General features: G+C 37.0%; 1 protein-coding gene across 3 annotated transcripts in view; it reads right to left on the reverse strand.

Annotated features, from left to right (window-relative positions):
- FARP2 (FERM, ARH/RhoGEF and pleckstrin domain protein 2) overlaps window positions 1-11,403 on the reverse strand; it is a gene marked incomplete at its 3' end in the record, with an annotated part of 49,812 nt that overhangs the window by 22,347 nt on the left and 16,062 nt on the right. For all 3 annotated transcript variants that reach the window (XM_072407823.1, XM_072407824.1, XM_072407825.1), the window contains 9 exon segments: window positions 1,498-1,555; window positions 3,795-3,863; window positions 4,613-4,776; window positions 6,485-6,580; window positions 7,000-7,147; window positions 7,861-7,975; window positions 9,148-9,245; window positions 9,331-9,409; window positions 10,890-10,932. In XM_072407823.1, the coding sequence (XP_072263924.1) occupies window positions 1,498-1,555; window positions 3,795-3,863; window positions 4,613-4,776; window positions 6,485-6,580; window positions 7,000-7,147; window positions 7,861-7,975; window positions 9,148-9,245; window positions 9,331-9,409; window positions 10,890-10,932 (870 nt within the window).

Below are 11,403 nucleotides of genomic sequence, written 5' to 3' on the forward strand. Positions count from 1 at the left end.
AATCTAAAATGAGATGCATAGTTATCGCTAGTCAAATGCCCCATCTATTAGTTTTACACTAGCTGCTATGACACCTAGTCCCATGGTGGCCATTTGGAATACATGGTAGGGGAATTCCCCACAGTTGTCCTGGTACTTTAATGCACAGTGAAAATGCTCTACAGTACTACTGGTATATGGAATGTTTTTTGCCTCATTCGAAAAGTTGAACATGGATTGACCAAAGCCCTTTCAGGCAAAATGAAAGTAGCCACGGAGATTTGGATGATAAATATAAATCTAGCAGGAAACAAACAGCAGTTATCAGTCAGGCCCTTAAAATTAGTATGCTGCCTTTAAGAGAAAGCAGTTGTTATTATACGTTTATGTGAACACCTAACTTTCCCCAGTAGTAGATGTATCTGCTGGTTAGGCATGCCTTAAGGCACCAAGACTCAGATCTACTCAAATAAAATAAATGTACCTACATATGCAGTAACAATCTCATTGAACAATTGTATCACATAATTACATACTGAGATGTGCAAAATAATAAAATGAAGCAAAGGTATATCCAGGTAGGAGAAACATGCACTGTTTCATATTAACCTCTTAACAGTATACCAGAGGTCAATGAGATAAGCAGCTAGGGAAGCTAGGGATCAGGTTAAATAAATGCAAACTGATTGAAACAATAATGTAACTTATTAGGGGAACTTTATACCAAGGCATCTGTAATTGTCCAGAGCTGCAAATGCCACCCTACAAAGACTTCAATGTATTTTTTGTCTGAGACATCTTGCTGTTTGACGCTAGGTAGTTTTGCAAAATTGTTATTAAATTATCAAACAAAAAGTTTTGAATCTTATCAATAGATGTAATGTCTGTATTAATGTCTTTATTCAGCCAAGTCAATATTCAGCCAAGTGTTTTCACCATGTGATCTTTCCTTGAACACACTTCCTGTCGTATGGTGACAACACTCACTCCGCTGTACTTGTACTGAACTGGGCTTATCATTTGGATACCCTCATATTTCCATTACATGTATTGTACAGAGAACAGATGGTTAGGCCTATACGATTGTTGAGATTTCAATTTATTGCACAGAATGTGTCAATGAGGTAAATTTTTTGTCAAAAATATACTGAAAAAAAAAACAAAAAACTAATTCAGACGTCACATCTTAGAGCTGTGAGCTGCAATGTATTTATTTTTGGTCTTGGGTTTGGATATACCTTAGACAGTAAAGATAACATAATTAACAGATAACAGGCTGTACCCACCCTTTAACCCCAATAGTGCTGATCTGGGTCCAGGCAATACAGTAAGCAAAATAAAGAAAACACCAGCAAGGGAGGAGAAACAGAAGCAAGGTTCCTTAAGGGAATGCAGCAAATATTAGCTAGTAAGCAGCAAAGCAAGGGAAGAGCTAAGAGATCCTAAGAAACCACAGAAAACAGAAAGCAAGAGAGACAGCAAAGCATAAGGCACCCAGTGCTGTACATCTACACGCACCTGCTTTGGAGAGTCAGGAGTCACAGTGCAAGGGGACACCCTGGGTTTGCTGTGTCTCCTGCAGGACAGAGAGCAATGCAGTCAGGAGGATCCCACTGACACCAAGGCCCAATGGTTAACACAAAAGCAGGTACTATGCATACAAGCAATGTTGAGGAGTCTCAACATGAGAGATAAGTACTACTTTCTACAGATATGTGAGTAATGCCATAACATGCACAGTTACCCTTGGCTGTCACCTGTAAGTTCATCTGCTTTCTGTGTCTTGGTATTGGTCTAACCCCCCATATTACAACAAACTAATGCAACTACAATTCTAAGGCTAAGTACACACGTGCAATGGTTCTCGTCCGATAAACATCTCAGAGCTGATATCGCATGAGAATCTTGCGTGTATACAGTGCTCGTTCTCCATAGTCCAAACGACCTTCCTGGCGGATTCATGGATGACGAACGATCCTAATGTAAGTGAAGAGGAGCGAGCGCATCGGGGTGCTGCTCTGTCGTTCTTCCCCTCCCCTCTCCATAGAGCAGAACAGTGCTGTATGTACAGCACTTGTTCATGCATCGTGCAGTCATTTGTCGTTGGAGAGGATTGTGAAATTATTGCACGCAAAGATTCCATAATTCTGGTTACGGGGGAAATGTAATCTAAAGCAATTGAAACCACCAGTTATGCAGCACAGTTGTTTCAAGCAGAAGGACTGCTCATTCTGCAAACTGAAGGTTTGAATCACATCATTTTACTAATCTGAGAAGTAAAATAAAGAGCTAGATGTCAAAACCCCTTTAGTAAACTATTTTCTTCAGTAAAAGAGTTATGAGAAAAGGGAAAATCTTAATTTTGGGGCATAATGAAAACCATAGCAGATTCTAAGGAGATGTTTTGTCTACCAAGACTTCCTAGGACTCCCATGATATCTTCATGAGAATCTTCAGTTCTGCCCAACTGTATTGGTCTACACATGCTACATACTGATGTCCTGTTCTCTTGATACGGTTTGTTAAAATGACTCTTTTAGAAGATACAATCTTCTGCTTGGAAATTTAATTTCTCAAATAAAAAGCTATATATGATTTAGAATACTGATGGCCACACAAAACACATGTTCAGTTTTGCATGGGCTTACTCTCAGTTAGTAGTTAGTAAAGAAAAGGCAAAAACTGATGCTTTGCTATAAGCCAAACAACTAATACAAGCTGTCATTTCAGATCCTGTCAGGGGCTTTCCATATTCAGCAATACAAAAACACAATACAGAAAAAAAGGGCATTTATTCAGATATAAGGGCCAGATGTACTTTCTTTAAAACCACTACCACTTTGTTTCCTGAGTCTTTATTTTCAAAGAATTTCTTTTCAGGAGTTGGATGGTGCTTATGTAGGCCAAATAGCCCTGATTGCTCTAACGCTCTCATCTTTCCTCCTTTCAGCACAGAAAACAGCTGCTTTGTTGGGGATTGAAATGCATAAACTTGCACTGGTCAGCATCGCTGGATAAATGAAGGATTTTATTTTTTTACTTAAGTAAACTATGCAAGAGCTGGAGCTCAGGGACGGGCATTTATAGAGAAGGCTCCTCTTGACCTCATTAATTGTTCTAAACTGGCAAATTAATGGCACATTTTGTTTTAGCAGGTAAAAATACATAGATCAGCTATCACCATTTCATTATTGTCACAGATGTGAATTGTTAAAATCTCTTTACATATATAGAAAGCATCTGGCTTTCTCAAGTTTACTATAAATTGATGAATGGTTAAACCTGTGTATTGTCTGTGTAATGCAACTGGACAGATTATTTCTTATTTCTTGTGCAGTCATTAGACAGGAAAGTAGGGGGATCTCTCCAACAAGAATACAGACAGAACCAATGACACTTAGTATTACCAGTGGGGAAGGGTCAGAACTTTTGTCAGTTTATATTGTTGCATGTGTCCCTTTTTAGACTGAATCCCCAAGTTCCAGGGTTGGAAGGCAACCAGTTGGGGAATAAGCAGAAATAAAAGCTCACAAAAGTTCCAAATCTTCCTTGTTCTATTTGAAACTAAAAAACACATTGCATATTGTTAAGACCATTTAGATGGGGAGATAGAGATATCAAACATTTAACAAATGTAACATGATGAACATGATGTGAACAAAAAAAACAAAAAAAAAAATGCATAAAATGGCAGACCTTTATATCACTAAAAGACTTATATACATTATTAACATTAACAAGGCACTAAAAGTGTCTAAGAGGTTAGGCTATACCTAAAAGTAGAAGTAACATACATATTAGGGCTGTGTACTGACCTTTCATATGGTGGTCTCTTGATGCTGGTGTCCCGTACGTAATCCATCAGTTGCTTCTGTGTTCGACCACTTAAAAAAACACAACAAAAGAATGAATAAATTAAAGTTAGCCAACACATCTCTCTCATTCCTTTCAGCGAAAAATAGAGATATTATGGATAGACGTCTTTGCTTAGGCTGGAATGGGGCAGGCTGTAAGCCCTGTAAGAAGTGAACCCCCCTGAGAAGTTGGGCTGTTTGTTACCACTGAAATTAACTATCTTACGGTTCTCATAAATGTGCAATTGCAACAAGGCAACTTATTGCACGCTTTCGGCATGCATTAAGGTACAATGGATGTGTCCCGCTTTTCTAGCCAACATGACAAAATCTATTTTCAGTGTAAAGGCACTGTAAATGCAGCTAGGGATGCCTATTCTTAATATGATGCTCAGGCAATATTAGGGCATATGGAAAGGGTAGCACACAAGCATAATCCTTGTTGGAAGTCACCAACATTATGTTTTCGCAGTGAGAACATTCATTCATTCATTGCAAATTCTGCCTGCTAAGTAAGCTACGCAAGAAATAGTGGCGAGTCACGACATTGTGCTCAGGGAGATATCTGTCAGTCTTTGGTGAATAAAACACAAAATATTTAAAGACAAGCTAGTAAAAGTTGCAGTATATGAACTCTGGTAGCAATAACACTTGCTAGAATGGTGTACATCAATACATATTGTATAAAGACAAAATTGAAAATTTGTACTTTTCTAAAACAATTACCACACAGCTCATAAAAGATTCTATTTTATTTTTTAAACTTTACTTTCATTTACCTATACCGAAATGAAGAACCTCGGCTTAGAAGAACCGGCTTGGATTTTGGCTTCGGTTGATCCTGTAGCCGGAAAAAGCTGTGATACTCAACACAGATCTTCCAGAACCTTTTACACGTATCTCGGTTAGGGAGAAGAAACTCCAGAGCATCCTGATATGGACCCTATGAAACAGTATGAGTAAAAATAAGCACATTATAAAAATATATTTGAAATCAAATAAAAATAAACTCATTTAATGAGTAATTTAAATGACTATCACTTTTTTATAGTATTTGTTCAAAATATAACCAAACTATGATTCCATCTCCAAGCTGAAAAATTAACACAAATTGGGGTTATAAAATATTTAATTATTTCCTCCTTTATATATTATTATTAATATTATTAATATTGTTATAATAATGCAGTCAAATCTTTGAAATATTAATTTTTCCTTTCTATGTAACGTTCCTTCCTCCTTTAGATAGAGTGTCAGGAAATCAGAGGTCACCTGAGTTCAGATGTCGGCTGCCTCTCTAATGACTTCATACCCTGCACATTTCTGAAGAGTAACTTTAATAGTGTAAAATAGAGCATATTCTTCTGTTACTGAACTGCAGCAATATATTATATATAGATATATTCTGCAAAATTTTTATATGGTTTATTTAGAAATTACTTATCATATATTTTAAAGGGTACATTTTGTGGTTTTGAGGTATGTGAAAGGACTATGACATCGTATTTGTGTGTGCAACGTTAGGCCATTTCCTATAAAATATATACTATTCAGCAAATAAGGAATCTCTAGAAGTCATCAATATTCTGGTACGTTGATGGTTATATTCACATTATACTTTTTGAAAGCATATATTTGAGTTAAGCATTATCTTTTAAATTACTCTTTGAACATATACTTCATATAAGTAAAAGTATAATCTACTTCCAGGAAGGTGGCACTTCCCAACATCCACTGGGGAACAAACAAGTATTTTTACGGGGCTTATAACTTCATGCACAATACAGACTTCTGTTTTTGTTAATTAGTAAAAGATTAGTGTTCAAATATTAGGTCTAAACTGCAGCTAGCATAAAGTATACTTTTCCCTTGGAACTTTTGTTTTTAAACACCTAGACCCTGTAGCCCCAGTGACCTCATTATGGTGGCTTAAGATGATCTATCCTCAGAAGCCAGGATGAGCAGGGTAATACAGGTAGTATAGGGAGAAATCATTCTGTATAGCTCTGCATCCTACAGCTGGCATCACTTTCAGAGATAAAAACTCTAAACTCTGGGAAAACCTAAAACATCATCTATCTCAGCATTAATCAGCTATTGCCATCCTTTGGTATTAGATCTGAAATCATTTGCCTCTGCTGATAGCACAATAAATCTAAAACCTGGGCAATTGTGTTTTGTATCTGAGCTGTGCCGGCAAACACTGTACTACCATCTGTGTTAGCATTCTGGTTTAAAAAGCTGGCTGTTCCCCAATTCACTGAACTATTGTGAATCCAGTCAACAGAAGGGGATTTCTAAGCTCTCAGACATGCTTCTTATGCAATTCATAAGCACACAGGCATTTCTGCAAGAACTGCATTTGCATGCAGACCACTTATGAAAAGCCTGCACATGAAGAGGTGACTAAATGGCTGAATGGTCAACAGGTCAGAAAGCAAAGAGGGTAAAGGGGTGGACAATGACAGTACAGATGGAGAGAAGTGGACGTGATTGTCCTTGTAATCAGACAGAAAATGAGGCGTCCCTGCAAAAGCCTGATGCAGGTTCTAATGCCTTCTTATATGGAAAACACAGTGTGCGTCCAGACAGTTCTCATAGCTCAAAACATCTAACAAAAAACAAAAAGTGACATTTTGCAAACTACTCACATGGACCTCTGGGTGTAACTTGATGAGGAAGCGTCTTCTTTTAAAGCTCAACTTTCGTATCTTTGACCAGTTGAATGTGTTAATTTTTGTGTTGCCCTGTAGGTCCAAACAGATAAAATGTAATGAACACAACTGAGGCAGAAAATGCAATAACACAGGGAGGAAAGATGTTATCATGAAGCTCTATAATACTCTACAATATATGAATGTTGCATTGTGCAGCCATTAATTGTGAATAGAATACAAATACATTCTAGGGGGTGGTTAAGTTTAGCTCTACTAGACATTGTTAGCACGGTCTGTGAAAAACACCTCTGAATATGCTCATATACGGATAAAACTAGCACTGTGACAATACCCCCTGTAGTGCTGAAAACTACATGGGAAATATTCGACAACCAGGCCACCAATGTCTGGAAGAAGAGCACTGCCATTTTTTTTTTATTTTAACAGTGTTCTGTATATATGCAGAAAGAATATGCTCACAAATGTTTTATAATAAACTTAAATATTACCTGGAAAACCAATACACCCATATGAGAAACCGATAAGTTAATTTTGGCACCTTCCCGATCAGATGCAAGGTGAAAGCGGGTTCCATACAGATCAAGTCTTCTGGAGATCTCCAGAATCTGAAAGTCAGCATCTGCTGGAGACATACCACTGCAGGAGGAAATCATAGCAAAACAAATACATCAGAACAAACTATGGTTTTACATGTTTACAAAATTTAAATTAACCTCCCATGCGGTCTAATTTTATCAGTAATTTTATTCCAAAAGCGGTTCATTGTTTTGCATGGAAATTTATTTTACATTGTAGGTCTATAATTCTTAGGCATTACTAACCGAAATATGTCCAATATTTAATAAATTTAATAATAAACTTTAAATAAAAAAAAAAACACAAAAATCTGTTAAAAACAGGGGTGCATAAAAATACTGAAACCTGTAATATAACTGTAAATTAGCATGTATAATTATATACTAATATATATATATATATATATATATATATATATAAAATGATTACTTTGTATTGGATTCAATACAGTTATTTTGTATTAAATCCAATCCAAAATAATTTAAATTTCCCGCCACGCTCCCACACACACCGACGTCACCGGGAACATCCGGGGAACGTCAGTGTACTCGCCGGGGCCGATGGGACCAGGTGTTTTTTTTCTTAATGTTTTTAGCTACGCTGAGTGTGGCTCGGCTTTACCACTTTCAGCATGTTCTTTTTTTTACCCCGAGCCACACTCGGGATTAACGCTCAGGGGGTTAAAGAGGTTGCAAAACAATTATAATGATTCATATAGAGTACAGATATGAATATGATTATGTATAAAATATAAAAACAATTCAATGACTCACATGTGCTCATGGTGGTACTGCAATATCCGTTCTTCCAGACTGTGCTGCCTCTGTACATAATAGGTGTTTTTTAGATTTTCCAGATCCACTTTCTGGTCGTAATCCCCCACCTCAGCTGTAAAAGACATATTATATGGATAAGAAAAAAGAATAAAAAAGAAAGTAAACAAACAAATAATTAAGGTTACCTAAGCACGACATAGGTAAATTAAAAACTATATATTACATATATTTTGTTACACAAACTTGTAAAAATCACTAGAACATAGTGGGATTTGTTACAGGAGCAGCAGTCATGGTATTAGCGTAGCTTGAATACACAGTAACACAATGCCTTAATAATCCAATGGCCTGAAAGAACTCTGCTGCCCAAAGCTTATCTTATCAGCTTTACCTAGCACAGGCTATACAATTAAAGGAGAGTCTAACGGCTATGGGTAACACGGTTTACACTTCAAAGACTAAGGCACACGTGCAATGATTCTCGTACAATAATCGGCTCAGGGCTGATATCAGACAAGAATTGTGCATGTGTACAGTGCTCGTTGTCTGACTGACCGCCCTGGATGACGAACGATTGTAATGGAACTGAAGGGGAGAGAGCACAGCAGGGTGGCGCTCCGTCGTTTTTGCCCCTCCCCCATTCATAAAGCAGAACGGCCCTGTATGTACAGCACTTGTTCATGCATCGTGCAATCTTTTGTAGCTGAAAAGGATCATGAAAGATTCTTTCCAACGACAAATATTGTACGTGTGTACTTAGCCTAAGAGCCTGTATGCACAGCAAATTTCTACCACTTGAAAAAATATTTTGTGATAATTTCCAGTGACACTAGAACGAGTTTACACATGTTGCTATTCTGTTATGTGGAGGGAAGTTGTTTCTGGTTGCTTGTTTAGTGATTCACTCCACAAAACAATGGGAGAATGATGTATGCACAATTTTCATTCAGGTCAATCTTGGGAAACTAATTATCCAGCACGTATCCAGCACTTGTACCTGAAATCCCAATATTTTGAAGTTTTTGTGGTACTTAAGTTTGACAACAAGTTTACAACTCTCCCCTTAGGATAAATTATTTGCAAAAGAAAAGGAAAAGGGAGAATATAATTGGTTGAGTCTGGAAATGCGGACACGTTCATACATGAAGCTTGTTGTACACTCTCATTCAAGCTCTCTCCAGTATCTGCATGCATCTAACAAAGAGTTGGGCGGGCTACCCTTATCGCCTGAAGGTGTGACCTAGATTACAGTGAAAGTCCACACCTTACAGGTGAAATACTCACATTGCAGAAGCAGAGAAATAAGTAGAGCTGTAGTATTATCACTGCACACCAGCCTCTCTTCTGCAAGGTCCCTCTTGATCTGCATAGCAAAAAGGTACCTATAGCAAAGAGAATATAGGTTAGTGAACTATTCACATTTAAAGAAGACCAAGATATTTTACACATCACCCCTTTATATCAAACCTTGTGTATTCCTCCTGCAGCTGACCAGGGTCAGGGGGAAAAAACTTCACAGCCAGGCGCATTTTGTCATTTTTTGGTTCTGTAAACACATTTATCAAGCACAAACATTAAAACATATCTGTAAAAAATATGTCATCTTACAATAAAGCAGAAATGAGTTTAAAGTATATTCCACTAAAAGCACAACAAGGAACTTAACACCAACTAAAATGTCATAATCAAACTAAAAGGGAAACATAAGTGTAAATCAATGTTGTTTAACATTTTTAAAGATTTCTTTTAAGTTTTATTCTTTTATTAGTATTATCACATAAATAGCTTGTGTCCAGCACTGATTAGGTTTATATCTTTCTGGCTTTGTATAAAATTCCAACTAATGAAGAATGGCCAGGCTGGAATTTCATTCATTCTCAGCACTCGGGTATGCATTGATTGGACAACGAGCAGCTTGGTATACATTCAAAAGAAGACTGCAAACAGGCAGGCAAGTTTGTTTTATTGCAAAGGAGGCATAGCATGTCTCTTGTAATAAGTATAATTTTTTTTCAAGTTTAGATCTTTAATACAGCATGCTTTGATGCAACTTTGAAGAGTATACTGGGCTTTATAAACCTTCTGGATCTCCTGATTGCTCTTACAAGTTAAACATCCAGACAGCTCTGTTTCTGACAGCAGAAAAGGACAGGGATATGTTCCTCCTGCAATTTATTTAACTAATTGATTGTAATCATATCACACCTTACTATCATATACAAGCCACATAGGCTATTCAGAGCATAGTAGAATGTTAGTCTAGGGAGGGTGGACAAGTCAGATGAAGATGAAGAAACCTTGCCACTAAAGTAATAGATGTGTGAAATTAATTCACTAACTGGTCAAACATGACCCTATTTACAGGACCTATCTACTTATAAAAATAAAATAAAAACTGTGAACTAGCAAAATTCTGCAATAAAACAAACTTATCTGCCAGTTCGCAATCTTCTGTAGAATGTAAACTGAGCTTCAAATACATATGCTCCAGAATTACATTATTCCTGCCTTGACAATCAAGATTGCCAAAGATACCGGAAAAGGATCAGAAGATGATGTCAGCCCCGGAAAAAGAGTGGGGGGAAGTGACAATCTGTCAGATCTAATATATCTAAAATATCAATACATTTTTACTAACCTGAGTGCTTTATATACAAATGAATATTAACATACTAATTGCTAGGGTTTTCCATACACTGCACCTCTGCTTTTGGCACTGCCTTAGTAAATACATTCAAATACACATAAAGGGATATCAAACGGCTGATCAATGTATATAACAACCAATGGTGACCCTATTACAGAGCACCAAAACATACGAGATACAATCTAAAACATATCAAAGGCTTTCTTGATGTTACAAAGCATTTAAATTGCAATTAGTTTATATTAGGAGGTGGAAAGTAAATTCTACAACAAAACAATCCTCCCCTTTCAATCAACTAAAGCTATATTGTTCTTTCAATAGTTTATGAAAGTTGAGATAAACCTTCCCACCCATCAAACAACACAAAAAATAAACTTACTGCGCAGCTGCTTGCACACAAATTTTAGAGGCTCCAACCACACCTAAAATAGAACACATTGGAGAGTTTACTATTTATGGACATTGACAGAGCTATATTGTAATAATTAAAAGCAGCATATTATGGGTGGATCTTCTAATGCAGAGTCCCTCACTACTACAAATATTTAAAATACATACCAAGTGCTTTGTTAACATATTTTGTGGGGGGGGGGAGTTTTTACATAATTACAGTTCTGGCTGAGCAAAAGTAATATGGAGGATGGGAACAAAAGTGCATTAATGCTTGCAGTACCCATATTCCAATATTCATTTTTTAATAGACAAACAGGGACCCTAACCAGGGAAGAAGAGACAAACAGAGACCCTAACCAGGGAAGAAGAGACAAACAGAGACCCTAACCTAGGAAAAAGAAAAGACAAACCGGGAACCTTACCAGGGAAGAACAAGAGACAAACAGAGACCCTAACCAGGGAAGAACAAGAGACAAACAGAGACCCTAACCAGGGAAGAA

The sequence above is a fragment of the Pyxicephalus adspersus genome, chromosome 4 (assembly GCF_032062135.1).
Source record: "Pyxicephalus adspersus chromosome 4, UCB_Pads_2.0, whole genome shotgun sequence".
In the NCBI taxonomy this organism is placed as follows: Eukaryota; Metazoa; Chordata; class Amphibia; order Anura; family Pyxicephalidae; genus Pyxicephalus; species Pyxicephalus adspersus.